This window comes from Pseudochaenichthys georgianus, chromosome 23 (assembly GCF_902827115.2).
Source record: "Pseudochaenichthys georgianus chromosome 23, fPseGeo1.2, whole genome shotgun sequence".
NCBI lineage: Eukaryota > Metazoa > Chordata > Actinopteri > Perciformes > Channichthyidae > Pseudochaenichthys > Pseudochaenichthys georgianus.
This window is the reverse complement of record NC_047525.1, coordinates 13,803,378-13,821,060: the sequence shown is the minus strand read 5'-3', so window position 1 is coordinate 13,821,060 and position 17,683 is coordinate 13,803,378. Positions and strand designations below refer to the sequence as shown.

Sequence of the window (17,683 nt, the reverse complement as noted above, 5' to 3'; positions counted from 1 at the left end):
GTATCTATATACAATGATAATAATGATTACTATTATTATTCGTAGTATATTAGATGCTGCTCTTTTAACCCAAAGATAAAAAAACACATTATAAAGCACACTATGTAGCATTTTGCATTCGAAAAATAACTTCATTACATCCTGTTGTTTCCAGAACAATGTTTTTAGCTTTAGAAAGAGGAAACCGTTAGAAATAGATTCAGACAGGAAATAACGTCAGAGGCAAAACTCACAGCATCACATCTTCTTTTAACAAATTAATAAAATAAAACAACAAACTTCAAGTAATCCCATCATCATCATCATCAGCAGAAAAATACAAAAGCAAAAGTCCAACCTCAGAGGAAACTCAGGTAGAAACCATTTAAAACTATAATAATTAAAAACAACAATAATGCCATCTTTTATGCCATTACCAGAACATAATCCAGAGGAAGGAGGTAAGGAAACGCCATGCATAAACTAACGCTGATGAGAGACGATTTAATACAACGTTTCTAATCGATGAGAAGCGTGTGTGCATGTCCTTCAGAGCTTTTGACTATTATATAGTCTCTTTGTAGGAAAGGTCAGGATTTCATTTACACACATGTTCTGTTTTATAATCTCCAGACACTCAGAGGAAGTCTCAGAGTTGGAGGGTGAAAGCGGTAGCCATCGTAGAAATCCTTCGGCTTAAAACATTTGGGGATTTAACAAAGTTGGACAGGAACACTCAAATTTCTAATCTAAACATTTGGATTTGGTCAAGGAATGTGAAGCAGAATATCCCAAACATTGTTAAAAGGAAAAGCTGTAAACCAGGAGTGCCATATGAGCTTTTTTATAATTGTGTAACTTTTAACGCTGAATTTAATGTCACCCCAAAGCAAAACATTGTTTTTAATTTGAAAAGAAAACCATGTTTGACTTTGCCAGTTTATTAATATATTTGTTAGCAATTGTTGCTTTTTATTTGCTATAACAACAAGAAACTAATCAAATACTAGGTTGAAATATGAAAATAAAATCTAATGTCTCGAAAAAATACTGAGGTTTATTTCTGGTTACTTGACTTTTTTTAAATTTAGATTTTTTGTTTCCAAATTTGAAAAGCATTATCATTTCATTAGGAGGACTAACTATGACAAGTAAATTGTCCTTTTATATTAAAACCGAAGAAAAACCTGTTTTAATAAGTTAATGATGAATCATTTTGACTTCTATAAACCTAAAAATACAACCTGAAAGGTGAATTCTTCATCATGGAAATATTAAAAAGGTTTTATGAACATTTGATGTCTTCTGGAGCTTTTAGTCATAAGGAAGTCTGGCAAATATATCTGAAAGCTCTGGAACAAGTCTAATAAGTAATAAGAATAAAGCTTCCTCTCTGTGTGAAAGAAAACAGGAATAAATCAGTATAAAAACATCAAACTTAAGCAATTATTCGTAAAAAAAGTCTTATTGAAAATGTGATTTCCCCATGTTGTTGTTCAATAATGTACATTAGGTTTAAAAGCCTTCAAACTTCTACGACGGCTACACTTGATACACTGAATAGTTCCTCACATGCTTTGGAGAAAACAGCTCGAACTTTATATCTCAATTTAGTTTACAACAGGTTACATGAAAAGAAACCTAACAGGGCTGTTTTAAATCCATGGACATACATGCACACAAAATAAAAATTAAATAACAAGACAATCATTTACCCAACCAGCACTGAAGTCAAATCAAACATTCAATACTCCTCGGTGCTAAATGGTCAAAACATTAATGTAATGTAAACGATTAATATAGAAATGAAAAGAGACGTCATCTATTTATATTGCATTGAATATGGCTCCGATCGTTTCTTTTCTTCTTGGATAAATGCTGTTGCAGACACACACACGCACGCACACACACACACACACACACACACACACACACACACACACACACACACGATGCAGTTATGCTGCAGAAAAGCAACAAGTTCTCTTTTAATGTTTGCTTTGATATGGAATGAGGAATATTATCACACAAACACACACACACACACAAGCTGCGTATGAAAGCGTTGTTGGGTCAAGGGCACAGTAAGAAAAGTAAAATATTATTTATTAAAATATTTAACAGTGTCAGAGTCAGACGTCTTAAAATATAAAAAATAATTGATTATGTTTTTAGACACAATTAAAAAAAAAAAGTTCCGTCCTCCATAATTAACAGCCTGCATCATGGGTAATTTTTTCCCCCTCCATACTGAGCCGATACAGGCTTAGTTTTATATTTCAGATTTCAATTTTTACCATCTGTGTCCAGACGTTCTGTAAACAAGGTTAGCATTAATCAAGAGTTGTGTTCTTCCGGAATTAACTTTGTAGAATAAACCAGTAATTCCAAAATGTATCTATCTTATGATACAAATCAATATAAACTTGAAGCAGCCGTATACAAATGTTATTATTATTATTTAGGGTCCTGGAAATGTAAAATGTGTAAGTTTCAAGCACTTTAAAAAGTTCCTAAACTCAAAAGCCTTTACCATCCTTTTATTATTTTACTCTAAAGTTAAAATCAAGCATTTCCTAACCTTGTACGAACCCTAAGAATAAAGTTAGTATGCAACCAACATATATATATATATATATTTATGTTATATATTAAATGTGTGTATTTAACTAGTATTTTATTTGTTTAACATCCCAAACATTGGACCACTGCCTGTACTTGTTTTGTTTCAGTATTTGTATGTTGGAAGCAAGATGGAAGCAAGATGCGATAAAAAATAAAGTTTCCTTCCTTCTGAACTCAGACTAATGTGAGACAGTTGAAATAAGATTATTCTTTAATAACCTCATCAAAGTGTGGACCCTGGTATGCTGATGGAAACATCAAGATTACATCATTTGGTATGAAAGCAGAGATTTATGTGAAAAACAAACCACTGTGATAGTTTCTAGGAACATTAAATAGATATGACACTACATTACTGTAATGTCTTTGGCACACATAGGGTAAACATATATAAAACTGTAGTATTTATGTCATAACAGAAATATTTTCTAAATGTTTCATCAACACATTGAACCCATTCTTAAAATATGAACTTTTTTTCACGAGTTCAGCTCACGGCGGCCGCTCAAAGTGCACTTACATCCTGAACCCTTAACGAGCAAACACTCAGTCAATCAGCACAACCAATAAATAGAATATGAATAAATAAATACAAATAAATATTTGACCGTTAAAATGTCCACTGCGGTGCTGCTGGGAGCCGAGGCAGTTCACTGTTCATCTGCAGAGTCTGTTTTTTTTACACTTTCTCTCCCAGATTCGTCTCCACTACGAGTGTGTGCAGAGTCCAGAGAGTGTGTGTGAGTGCCTCAGACAGCCGTCTCCAGGTCCTCGTGGTTGGCAGAAGGTGTGTGTTTTTGAGCGTTCAGGAAGCCGGTGAGCTCAGAGTCTCCCTCCGCCTGCTGGGCTGCCGTCTTCCCCTGGAGGACACACACACACACACCATCAATACAACAACAAAAAGGAGTATATGGCCGCAAACAACAATTATATCCCAATTAATAAACTTTTCAACAATATATATTTCCATAACTTCATTTGTCAAACCAACAGTCTGAAAATGATGAACTTTCCCAAAACAAAACAAAGCAGAACAGTTTCACTTTCACAAAGAGTTTCTGTCATTTAGAGGGCTGCACGATTTGGTCAAAAATAACTAATTGCGATTATTTTTCACTGATATTGCAATTGGGAATTAACGATAAAGATAGAGGACTGACAAGAAAAACATTAATAGATTATAAAACTTGTTATTAATTATTATCTAGCCCGTCAAGTCATCAGTTCATGATTTGTAAATGTTATGCAGTCCATAAAGCCCCTGTCACACTGTCCTGAAATTGACACCAGATGGACACGATAAAGGAAATGTTCAAATTCGGCATGGGAGCTCCACCCTCTGATGTGTGACGTCACCCACAACAAGTGGGTTAGCCCCTCCCCACTATGAAGGCACAACTTAACAGGTATCAACTCTGTATAATAAAATAATATATATATATATATATATATCAATAACTATAACTTTGGGGCCTTTTCTACAATTATAGCTTATTAATTTGACTAAAATGTTCTTAGTTGCAAGTGAATTATTGTTATGTCCTTTATATACTGTACATATATTACTCTATAGTTTTCTTTCTCTTTGAATCCTTATGCTTTTGTTATATTGTTATGTTATTTTATCTCTGGCAGAATCATTTCTTTGGGATTTATACAGTTTAACCTTGTAGTGAACCCAGAGCAAACACAAACACACAGCTCAGTTTTCTAAAGCTAAAACATTCCTGCATACAGATTAGCACGGAGCTCCCCCCGAGACACACCCTAGAAAGATCCAGTGAACTTGTTTCTCTGTGAATCATTTATCTGCTGCTCTCCTTCCCGACACAACTCAGCCGGACTTACGGGAAGTGTGTGTGTGTGTGAGTGAGTGTGTTCACCTGGAAGTTGGTCTTCTCGAGCGACGCCCCAGCCTGCCCCAGCAGTCTGCACACGGCGTGATGCTTCTCTGAGGCTGCTTTGTGCAAGGCAGTATCTCCTCTGCGCGCACACGCGCACACACACACACACAAAGGTAAGTTGTGAGACTCAAAATGTCACACACGTCATTGTGGTTGTTTTGATCAGGTGAAGACCACACTGACGTCAAACAGAAAGCAGATAAAACAGGATTGAGGTATGATGGCATGAAACGTCTCACACTATAAGGGTATGTAGTTTTTTAACAGTTATAAGTATATTACTCCAACAGAATGAATCCCTAAGTAACATTTTTTTTTTTTAAATAGGTTACATACTTTTCTCTGTCGGTCAAATCCAGAAGCACCTTAGAGCCTGAAGAGGAGGAAGCAGTGACAATGATAATTTACTGTATTAAATAAATACACATTTATCTTAAAGTAATATTCCTACAACAATGTCAAACTCATGATGGGCACACAAATATAAACATGGACGCAGCAGAATCACATCAGGTCTCTTTAATGGCAAACATTCGTCTTGGCCTACATTACCCACAATGCCACTTGACGTCCAACAGTTTGGTTGGAGATTCAGATGTGTCTAAATAGGAGTGTCTAATGTAGCAATGAGCTTTAAAGATATAGTAAAGATGGGGAGCGGGCTACAGAGATACATTTTTCGAACGTCACATCTTCAGGTTTCGTTTTGTTATTTCTACTTGTAGTTTTAAATGTAGTGGCCTTACTTGAGGACTTTATTCAGCTCTCTGGGGATATTAAAGCCTTTATATGACTTTGTTACATATGCAGTAGAACTCCCTTACACCGGGAAACAGACTTAAATAACAACATTTGTAAGGCTGTAATGGCTCTTTGTTTAGAGTATTAATCACGATTTTTACATCTGAAATACCCTAAAAAGCAGCTTAAAAATCATGTGTCACACTTCACTGCATCACGCACATCCTCACCCTGTTGCAGGATGAAGCTGACCAGCTCTGTGTGTCCGCTGTGAGACGCTATATGTAGCGCTGAGCATCCTACAGAGTCTCTGACCATCAGACTGACGCCCCGACGCACACACTCCGTCAGCTGGAGACACACACAGGAAACAGGTTAGGGTTTTAGAAGACAAGGGAAATACAGAGTGCTCACTCATTAACAAGGATCATATATATAAAACGTTCATCTGAAAAGGAGAAGAGAGGATTTATGCCAGATTTAGCTATTAGCTAATTTTGAGCTTGTTTAAAAAACGTTGGCATTTATGTATTTTCGTAATATATAGCATGGTTTACAAAGAGTTAAAGGTGGGGTAGGTAATTGTGGAGAAACCAGCTCGAGTGCGCTACAATTTGGAAATCTGCCACTTCCTTACAGAGCCCCTCCTCCAACACACACGAACGCGCACATGACCAATGAGGGCACGAGATAAGTTTGTCGCACAGGTGGAAGGCTGACAGGCAGGTAGGCCATCCAGTTACTTAAGCCGGGCCGGCTAAAATGATTGGTCGTGCTTTTTACAGTATTACGGCTTCCACAGATGACATTTTTTCATGGATCTTTTGTCAAAGCACTTCAGATATTCATTGCTATCGGGATGTTAAGAGCATTCCATGGAATATAACAAAAAGTGTATCTCGAGCCGGTTTCTCAAACTTATCTACCCCAACTTTAACAAACCATGTAAATTCAAAGGATATCCTGTGTTTTCTTGAGCCTGCTTCCTGCACTGGTTCTTAAAAATTGCTTTGGGCAATGCAATGCTAACAAAGGATGTTTGTCTGAGTGTTCAATGTCAGTTAAATGCAGCGGATGACAACCAGTGTTGGGCAAGTTACTTCGAAAATGTAATATATTACATATTACTTATTACTCTCTTTTGAAAGTAATAAGTTACATTACAAAATTACTGTCTCTGAAATGTAATGAGTTACACTACTTTAGTTACTTTTCTAGTTACTTTCACCAAAATAACCGCAAAAGAATGGCTAGGTATTTTAAATGCTGAAATGTAGTTTAGTGCAGCTCATTATACATCCAGTGAAAGGCGATGTGGTATAGCATAACAACTGTGTAGGCCCTTAAGGCTACTAACAACTTGTATTACACGGCTTAGTTGAATACTCCATTCTGATTGTAACTTCTTAACATGTGACACGTTGTTAATACAGCAGTACAGACCACTGTCAAGGACTCTAATGAAGGTTGCTAAGGAGGATCAAGAAAGAGAAAGCAAAAGAGGTTAAAAGACGGAGCGCTGGACGTCAGATAAATCACCAGAATAAGGCAGAGAAGAAGTAAACACTGACAGGACACGGAATGGGCTCTGTAGTGTGTTTAGTATATGGCCGTGTACAGGCCCGGCTCCAGAACAAAATGACTCAGGGTGCCTCTGAGATTACAGGGGGCGCAGCAGTAGTAGGTTTACATGAGCAATAGTGGCCGGCAACAGCAATGAAAAATAGCATTGATGGTCCCCAATGAACAGTATTTTGGCATTTGTTATGTTTTGAAACCAAGCAAGTGAGAACATTTCAAGTGAGTTAAAAGTGAAATATATATCCTGAAATATCTCATACAGTCCAAAGTGGACTGTGGCAAAGAAAAGCACCAAAGCTTCAAAACTGTACCGATAAAACAAATGATACATTTTGTAAATCAAGGCAAATATTATTTGAACCAGCTCATGGTTTGAAATGGCAAACATTGAAAAGCAAAAGTATTATTAAAACCATGTAGCCTACTAAATCATCACCTTGGTCCCATCATATACTCTGGGAAGAGAGTATTTACTGTGCTTGAAAACTGGATCACATCATCATGTGAGGTTGACTTTGTGACCTGGAGATCATTTCAGCTGCAACATTAGCTCGTTGATAAGCTTGGGATATGAGATCTTTTTGTAGCCATTCGTGGTGAAGGCATCTGTGCTATTGTATGCATTATTTTTGACCCAACATTTCTACAGGCATGGCAGAATATGGCACTATTTTCACATATTCTAGCCCTTGTCTATTTGTATACCACGAGCTGCAAAATGACCGCCTAACCCCACTGTACAGGCGGGTACTTGTTTAGATATACCTGGGCAGGCTCTGTGTTGCCGTGGTATCCTGGCTGGCACCTGCGGGCCGCAGAGGGGCGGCGGTGTTTCGGGCGATGAAGAGTGCTGCTCCGGGGTTGAGGGGCGGCGAGTCAGGCGGGAGTAAGCTAGTGTCTACAGCGGAGGGTCACGTGATGTCCCCATCTGACCTGTTGCTGCAGTCTGCAGTAGATGCAGTGTTGCTGGCGTTTAGTGATGGTTGCTTTAACCATTTTCGTATAAATGATTATCCACAGATGTGTGTCACTGCTGTGGAAGCACTTTGGAAATGATGCACGCGCAGCGGAGCAGGTCACGCGCACCTGACACAATTTGTTGTTAGTATTTTTCGCTCCGTTCTCTTTTTTGAATAGAGGGTGAATAACATTCAACTGCCCCGAAGATCCCGACGCGAAGCCTGAAGGGTAAACACCAGGTTTACTAATCTACCCGCACAATGTGTCTGGTGTCGGAATGTCTCGCTATGTTAGTACATTGTTAAAAAACAAAACACCATTTAATTTCGGGTTAAAATGTGTTGTAACTGCGTTACTGAGCATTGTAACGGGTAATATATTACCCACATTTCATTAGTAATGCGTTACATTACTTCGTTACAGCAAAAAAGTAATATATTACTGTAACTCCGTTACTTTTGTAACGCGTTACAAACCACCAACACTGACTGACAAGCAGGTTAAACCTGAGTTTACTCATATCAAGCGGTGTGTGTGTGTGTGGGTGTGGTGTGGTGTGTGTGTGTTTTGTTGTTGTGTGTGTGTGAGTGTGTGTGTGTTGTGTGCTGTGAGAGGTGGTGTGTGCAACACGTTCTCACTCTCATCCCGTCCCATATTGACGGACGGTCAGGGCCCCCTCACCCGTCGATATATTTACATACAGGGTACCACCTTTCACCGTCATTTTCTAAACGGAGGGCGTCCCATAGACCTTTCATTGCGGGACCAGCGGACCCATTTGAACCGTCAGGCTTCTACGGGAAGGGGCGGTCCCATAGACCTTGCATAATGCCTATTTTAAGGTTCATTTGGCCATAACATGCGTTTTGATGTCATTTTATGCGAGTACTGAGTTGTCTTATTTCGGATGATTATCCTTTGATTGCAGTCACATGTTACATGATGGTTCAGTTTGGTAGTTATGACGAAGATTACTTCATGAATGTGTACACATTCATGGTTGCTAAGGTGGTTGCTATGGACGCTGCAACAGCTCCCAGACCACGTGATCAACAACAATGGCTGTCCTTCGTGTTATTCTCGGTGGAAAAATGCCTATTTTATGGTTCATTTGGCCATTACAATACCCAGAATCCCCAGCTATCGTTGAGGACTACAGTGCCCGTGATTACTCTTCTAGGTCTGGGATTGGATGTTGGAGTGGCAGTGCGCCAAGGTTACAGCGTCAAACAGCTGTGTGAAATGGAACGAAACCACGCCAGACTATCCAAAACTGGAATCGAACGCCCCCCCCAGAACTACACACTACACTATTGTGTTTCGCAAAATGTTCTATGGGACGTCTCTACTGAACTTTTTCGTTTTCCCACAATTAGAAGTTGCCAGTATTAAACACATTGGTGTTATCAAATGTAAAACATATAATTAATAAATGGATAAAAATCGCTGTCCATAATGCGCAGCATCAATATATAGCATTAATATACCCATATGAAAGCTCATTGATACTTTGTAATTCTACTCCACTACAATTCAGAGGTTAACCTGGTATTTTTACTCCACTGCATTTATTTGAGTTACTTTGCAGATTCTGATTAATTATGTGAAATATAAACAACCCTTAAATCAGACTTTAGTTACACCTGAGTAAAATTCAGATAAGGTGATTGTCAAGTGCCAACAATCAGGAGAGATATTTGATACTTGTGCTTGAGAAGACTAAACATGTATCTGCAATTGACATTAATGGACACGAGTAATAAAGTATATTAATTACTCGTTATTCTCTACTAATAGTTAATTAAAGACTATATATTATGGCTATTTTGCACATCCCTTTCAAGATTTCAAGATTTTAAAGGTGTATTGACATATCATTTACACAACTTACGGTGTAGTTATGAAATGAATGAAAAACTTGGGTCACAGGTCCCTCAACAGTGCAGTACAAGACATCTATCAATATGTGTATACCTCCACCATTAAACTGTCATATTCTGCACATTTCTTATTCTATCTACATACATAAGAGTATAATCCATATGTATAATATCAGTTAAAATAAGTGCTTCAACATAGTTAACATTGCAGGAAAGCAATATATTAGACGTTAAGTACTTTGTATTTATCTGTAGATAGATACCCCCCAACGTTTTTTTTCTTATTTAAAAGAAGACCGTAATCTGTTATTTAATGTTTAAATAAAGGTTAATTCGTTTTTCTGTTTTGCACCTCCTCCTATTAATATCTTTGTACATCCTGCACTAAACTGTTTTATTGAAGAGATCACTTATAGTATCTTCTTGATTTTTTATATTCTATATTTCTATCACAGACCTTCTACTTTCCCCCTATGAAAGTATATGTACTCTTAATATTTTTGTAATCAAATATAACACATAAAAACAATAATTCAATAACGTGCTTTAACCACTAGGCACACAAGGTACACACAGACACTTATGTACAACATCTGAAGATGTGTAGTTTTATTCATGCTTTCACATAATTTTACAGCATATTGCTATACTATTTCAGAATCAGTATTTACATTCTTACATTCAAAATGCAATCCAATTCAAATCAGTAATATCTTTAAAAACTACAGTCCTTTTTTATCAGCTGTGCACCGTTATGGTGTAAATATAACCTATCTATGAATTACATCAAATTTAAAAGTCAGCCGAATTAGTGTTGATACTGCAAGGAGACGTATTGTGTGAAGAGAAATTGAGAAGTTTTTTAATTGTTGATATATTTATGATCCACGTCAAGTATTCAGTTTCGGCGGCATTTCTTCAGTTTTTCCAAAGGTCTTCTCATCAGGGCGCTCTAAATAAAGAACTACGGCAGATCTGTAATATTTAATGCAGCCGAACCGTGTATTACAATGCCGTTATGTGATGACTTTCAAAGAGAAAAGCAAGAGCACTCGGAATTAAGTATTATTTTAGTCTTTTCAAATGTTTTCCGGATTTCATATAATATAAACACCAAATCCCAGCATGCATTGCGGCTAAAACATCCAATCAGCGTAGCTGAGAATCTTGGGTAATCGCTCGAAATGCCCACGTCTGTTTCCGGTTATTTTTATTTTGAAATTCAGTTCCTGACGAACGCCAAAAAAGACCGAGATTATGGAATTAAACCAATAAATAAAAGCAAGGATAATTGTATGTTATTGGTGAGTAAATAACAGTGTGTTATTTTGAAAAGAATAACAAATTAGAAGGAAAAAAAGATTTTAAAAATACGAGGCTCTGACCCCCATTTTCCTCACAGACGTAAGGTGATCTTCGTCATAACTAGCAAACTAAACATCATGTACATGTACTGCACAAATAATCAGAAATAAAAACTCATTACTCGTATAAAATGACATCAAAACGCATTTTAATGGCCAAATGAACCTTAAAATAGGCATTATGAAGGTCTATGGGACGCCCTTCCCGTAGAAACCTGACGGTCAAGGGGTCCGCTGTGTCCGCAATGAAGGTCTATGGGACGCCCTGCCCGTAGAAAATGACGGGAAAGGGGTACCCTGTACGTAATATAGCGACGGGGAGGGGCCCCTGACCGTCCGTCAATATGTGACGGGATGGGAGTGAGAACGTGTACGTGTGTGTGTGTGTGTGTGTGTGTGTGTGTGTGTGTGTGTGTGTGTGTGTGTGTGTGTGTGTGTGTGTGTGTGTGTGTGTGTGTGTGTGTGTGTGTGTGTGTGTGTGTGTGTGTGTGTGTGTGTGTGTGTGTGTGTGTGTGTGTGTGTGTGTGTGTGTGTGTGTGTGTGTGTGTGTGTGTGTGTGTGCCTGGAGAAATGTAGGTGGGCCAGGGGGAGACATTAAGTGTGGGGTCTGAGCTGAAACTTCATTAATGATTGTAATGATTTTTTAATGCACCAATAGAACTTAAGCATAAATTAGCAGTGAAAACAAAAACATAGGCACGGCGGCCTCAGAATGTGTGTAAAACTGACATCCACATAGGGATGGCTATCGTTAAGGCTTTAACGGTACTACTACTTTTATCGATAGCGCTTACGCTTATTCTCCAGGTTCAGTACCAACCACATCATAAAGTACGCGGACGATACAGCAGTGGTGGGACTCATCAGGGACAACAACAAACAGGCCTACAGGGAGGAGGTGAAACATCTGACAGACTGGTGTAACACCAACAACCTGATCCTGAATGTCGATAAAACAAAAGAGATGATTGTCGACTTCAGGAACAAAAAGCACCCACCACTCCACATCAACGGCACAGCAAGTGAAGACTACAGGCAGCACCAAGTTCCTGGGGGTGCATATCACAAGCAGTCTGACCTGGTCCACTCACACTACATCACTATTTAAGAAGGCACAGCAGCGCCTACACTTCCTGCACAGCTCCCCCCTCCCATCCTCACCACGTTCTACAGAGGAACCACAGAGAGCGTGCTGACCAGCGGCATCTCCATCTGGTCGAGAGACTGCAACGCCAAAGACTGGAAGTCTCTGCAGAGAGTGGTCAGGACAGCAGAGAAGATCATCGGAGTTTCTCTCCCTCCCATCAGAGACACCGCTCAGAAACGCTGCCTAACAAAAGCCCAGAACATTTTTAAAGACCCCACTCATCCTCACCATGCTCTGTTCTCCCTGCTGCCCTCCGGCAAGAGGTTCCGCAGCATTAAGAGCAGAACAGCCAGATTCTGCAATAGCTTTTTCCCCAAGCCATCAGACTGCTGAACAGCAAGCAGACCAGTAACATAAAGATTACATTACGCTGTGTAAAGGGCACATATTTGTTATATAGTATGTCTATTTTATTTATATGTATAGTAAGTCTTTATATTTTAAACGCACACTTTATCTTTAATTGTATCAGCACCACGTCACTATTATTTATTTATATGTACAATTTTAGCAAGTTTTTATATTGTCCTGTTCCTGTAAGCCAGTACAACGAAATTTCGTTTTAATAGTACACTCTGTGTCTTGTTGAAATGACAATAAAGTATGTCTATGTCTTATCGATCCGGTCCTTTAACATTACTTTTATCGGTTCTTTTGGAGAAAAAAAGAAGGTAAACTAACTAAACAAATTGTGAACAAAACTAACATTGCTTTTTATTTAAATTAAATACATAATATTTCACATCAAAAGAAACAACAATGTTTTAACAAATCATATTAAATAATGTGATGACAGAACTGTAAACAGAATAGCTGAAACTTTAACAAAATAAATAACTCAGTTTCCTCTAATCATTAACCCATGTTTGTATAATGTAGTTAACTCGGTGTGTCGCTGCTAGCAAACATAACACCTGACGTGGAAACGTTCCTCGTGGATGGGGCTACAGAGCTACTAGAAAGACAGTGGAACCCGGTGCATTCCTCCGTCTGGATGTGGAGCACTTTTGCTAAATGTTTAGACAAATTGCTCGTGTTACCGCCCTCACATGATAAACTCTTATTCCACTTTTGATAACGAGTATTGTCCACATAGACACGGCTATAGTTTAACCACACCTCGGAGCGCGTTCTCTCCGCCATCTCCTCCGTGTGTGTGTGTTGCTGCATGTTGTAGCAGCTGCGTGTGTGTAAACTGCCCCGCCCCCTCTCACACAGACGGGGGCGAGATCTCTTAAACGGAGTTGGCGACACTTAAACTGCAATGTAATGTTTGTGTAGCAATAATACATACAACATATATCGGGGGCACAGGTTGTTTATCCTTGACAGTCGCACAATGGGCACACACTGAGTGTTTTCATATTCAGCAAATGTGTACACGCTAAACTGCAGACCTCAAGATGAAATAATACTTTCATTCACTCACGGCAAAAGTTACTTTACTTACTATAAAAACTCACGGTAAAAAAATGCACTCCCTATTCCATTGTCATGAAGGTGGAATCTAACTATATCCAGAATACGTTTTATTGGATCCAGGCAAGAAAGATGTTTATTTCTGCTGTAAAGTTGGGCATTTTAACATGGGGGTCTATGGGAATTGCTCCTTTTTGCATCCATCCCCTGTCGGCCACTAGATGAACTGCAGTTTGTGGCACTTCCTTCTGGGCTTCCCGGCTCTGCGCTATGAAGCGCTGATTGGCTGTGGGTGGGCCAGACGTGCATGTGGGTGGGCCCAGGCCCACCCACAGCTACGCCGCTGGTGTGTGTGTGTGTGTGTGTGTGTGTGTGTGTGTGTGTGTGTGTGTGTGTGTGTGTGTGTGTGTGTGTGTGTGTGTGTGTGTGTGTGTGTGTGTGTGTGTGTGTGTGTGTGTGTGTGTGTGTGTGTGTGTGTGTGTGTGTGTGTGTGTGTGTGTGTGTGTGTGTGTGTGTGTGTGTGTGGGATTACCATAGAAAGATCTCCTGTACTGGCAGCTGTGAGCAGGGCTGTAAACAAACAGAAAGACAGAAATCATCATGACACTGCATATTACACTGAACAAAAATATAAATGCAACACTTTTGTTTTTGCTCCCATTTTTCATGAGATGAACTCAAAGATCTAAAACATTTTCTATATACACAAAATAACCATTTCTCTCAAATATTGTTCACAAATCTGAGAAAATCTGTGACAGTGAGCACTTCTCCTTTGCCGAGATAATCCATCCCACCTCACAGGGGTGGCATATCAAGATGCTGATTAGACAGCATGATTATTGCACAGGTGTGCCTTAGGCTGGCCACAATAAAAGGCCACAAGTGTTGCATTTATATTTTTGTTCAGTGTAAGTCAATTTCCATGGAAACACTTGTTGATCTGCAAACATATTCCACTTTTGATAAACATATCTGCCTGTCTGACTCTTTTTACAAACCTTAAGAAAAAGGAAAACATAATGATTATGTTATCCTCTCTGTTGGGACTCTTGAACTCTTGACTTTGAACTTTCAGTTTCACTTCCTTGCAAATGCAAAGTCTGTCAGGGAATTTACCAGACAGGTGACAGTCAAACATATTTCCATGTAGCAGAATATTTTATCTCTGGAGCCATCAAACTGCTCTAAAAACCAGTTAAAAAAATACTTAACGACAAATGAACCCGAACTCGTTTTATACACCAGGATTTATAAGTGATTCTTAGGGAGGTAAAGGCACCAAAAAACGTTTGATCACATTCAACTAAAACAATGTGCCACAACAACAGTGATTTTGAGGTTTTAACGTCACGTATGTAATTTTATGAGAAAATGTTGTTTCTGTCAATCGTTAACATGTCTCTGGAAATGATATGAAGACACAACACAACAACAAACAAACTTGAGAACAAGAAAACAAGTCATTGTTTTTTTCTCTATGAGTGGGGACTGAGCTCGGTGTTGTTTGAAGGGCAAGCAAAACTGAAAGTAGATACACATGAAACATGTTCGGACAAAGGGTTCAACAGACTGGAGAGTCCCAGGAATACAAAGAACTTATTTCTCACATGACACTATAAATATCTTCCAGCTTCTCCAGAACAAATCACCAAGGAGTTTTATTGTTATTGTTATTGTCATAACAAGCCTGAAAATGAGGAATAAGGGGCTGAGTGAAGTTATTCAGGCTGAAACATTTGCTTTTTGTAATTTGCATCTGTAGATATCCCTTTGGACATTACTTATAGATACAATTCCACAGCTACAAACTAGGTTTTATTCATTTTAATGTGTGTGTGTTTTACCTTGTTCATCTGATGTCAAGGAAACACTAGAAAAACAAATGACAGAAGGAATTCAATTGGGGTTCACTTATGTAGAAAACATGACAAGTGCAGCAAGTGGCCGTTTTTACAAAATGTTGATAAATGATATAATCTTTAATACAGTATCTTCTGTTTGTGTGCTGACGTACCCAGAAGAGGGCTCCACCACCAGATCAGGCATCCCCGTGGACGACCCCGGCCCCCCCAGCGGGCCCTCGTGGTCCAGGATGAACACCTCGTCCTGACAGATCTCCGTCACAAAGTGGAGGTGCTCCTGCACACACACATGCATCAAACACAGAGCATTGTCAACACATATGAGCAGGTGAAACATTGGTCATCAATCATAGCATTTTGAATCCGTTTTTACCTGAGCCTTGTCGATACGATAGAAGCGGTCAGTTGATGTGGCTGCAGAGCAGAGACATGCATGTAAACAGGAAGTACTTAGCAAAGAAACACTGTATGTGTAAACAACTGTAGAAGAAGAAGAAGAAGAAGAAGAAGAAGAAGAAGAAGAAGAAGAAGAAGAAGAAGAAGAAGAAGAAGAAGAAGAAGAAGAAGAAGAAGAAGAAGAAGAAGAAGAAGAAGAAGAAGAAGAAGAAGAAGAAGAAGAAGAAGAAGACATCTGTGTGTAATCATATCACTAGATCAGCTGATTTTAGTTTTATAAATTAAGTAATAAAACAGGATTACATTGTGCTAAGCAACATTACATTGCATTTAGCTGACGCTTTATCCAAAGCGACTTACAATAAGTACATTCGACCAGGAAGATACAACCTTGAAGAAAACAGAATCATATAAGAACATCAGGTTTCAAAGAGCCAATCGTTTCAAGTGCTACTCAACTGGCTTTAGATAAGCCAGTCCTTTATTAGTATATAAGTGCTCTGTTAGCAGTTCTTTGTTAGTCATTCGATCGCTCGAAGTGGAGTCGAAAGAGATGAGTTTTCAGTCTGCGCCGGATGGTGTGTAAGCTTTCTGCGGTCCTGATTTCAATGGGGAGCTCATTCCACCATTTTGGAGCCAGGATAGCAAACCCACGTGTTTTTGCTGATGGGAACTTGGGTCCCCCTCGCAGCGAGGGTGCAGCGAGCCGTTTGGCTGATGCAGAGCGTAGAGCACGTGCTGGGGTGTACGGTTTAACCATGTCCTGGATGTAGGAAGGGCCAGATCCATTCGCAGCATGGTACGCAAGTACCAGTGTCTTGAAGTGGATTCTAGCAGTTACCGGAAGCCAGTGGAGGGAGCGGAGGAGCGGCGTGGTGTGGGAAAATTTTGGAAGGTTGAAGACCAGACGAGCAATAAAAGTTACTTAGTATCCTGGAAGATTTTCATATCTAGTTATGTATAAAATATTGTTCTATCAAGTTATATTATCTCTGCCACTGATCCTAATTATAATAATAAGTCACTCACAGTCCAAGAAGCTCCAGTGGGGAGTGAGTCTGCTCGTTGAACTTGTCCGCGGGACGCCTCGGACCTCATCCTGAACACAAACGGATCAGACTCATGAACTTCATCATCACTTCCAACTAGAAACTGAATGTAGAGAAACATTTATATTTATGTCGGATTAATTAAAGAAAGCAAAAGAGAAACTTATTATTAAAGGTTATTTGTTGAGCAGCTGAACCATAAATACAGACAGAGACAATCACGAACATTAGTGTGTAGTGTTGAAATTATTTTCTATATGTCCAGAAAGGTTTCCCCCCGGTGAGGTAGAACTACTTCTACTGAAGTCCTGCCTCCCCGTCCTCTGCCCCTACCTTGTCAACCTCTTCAACTCCTCCCTGTCCCAAGGAACCGTTCCCTCTGCCTTTAAAACTGCTGCTGTCACTCCCATCCTCAAAAAACCCGGTCTGGATCCCTCATCCCTCAGCAACTACCGCCCCATCTCCAACCTCCCCTTTCTCTCCAAAACAATAGAACGCATCATCTCCAAACAACTTCACCGCCATCTTCAATCAAATCACCTCTTCGAACCCCTTCAGTCTGGTTTTCGTCCCCATCACAGCACAGAAACGGCACTCGTCAGGGTCCTCAATGACCTCCTCACCTCTGCTGACACCGGTTCCCTCAACATCCTCATCCTCCTCGACCTGAGTGCAGCCTTTGATACCGTGAGCCACAACATCCTGCTCACCCGACTCCAAGACATCGGTATCGAAGGTACTGCGCTCAGGTGGCTCCAGTCATATCTCTCCGA

At 39.5% G+C, this 17,683-nt stretch overlaps 1 protein-coding gene across 7 annotated transcripts in view; it reads right to left on the bottom strand.

Moving 5' to 3' along the window:
• Positions 1-229: 229 nt before the first annotated feature.
• Positions 230-17,683, bottom strand: part of dgki (diacylglycerol kinase, iota) — a 71,621-nt gene continuing 54,167 nt past the window's right edge. For all 7 annotated transcript variants that reach the window (XM_034112355.2, XM_034112353.2, XM_034112350.2 and 4 more), the window contains 9 exons: positions 16,891-16,960; positions 15,839-15,879; positions 15,618-15,742; positions 15,448-15,473; positions 14,133-14,170; positions 5,480-5,600; positions 4,845-4,881; positions 4,488-4,587; positions 230-3,464 (listed from right to left, as the gene is read on the bottom strand). In XM_034112355.2, the coding sequence (XP_033968246.1) occupies positions 3,354-3,464; positions 4,488-4,587; positions 4,845-4,881; positions 5,480-5,600; positions 14,133-14,170; positions 15,448-15,473; positions 15,618-15,742; positions 15,839-15,879; positions 16,891-16,960 (669 nt within the window). In that variant the 3' untranslated portion in view covers positions 230-3,353. The remainder of the gene's footprint in view (positions 3,465-4,487; positions 4,588-4,844; positions 4,882-5,479; positions 5,601-14,132; positions 14,171-15,447; positions 15,474-15,617; positions 15,743-15,838; positions 15,880-16,890; positions 16,961-17,683) is intronic.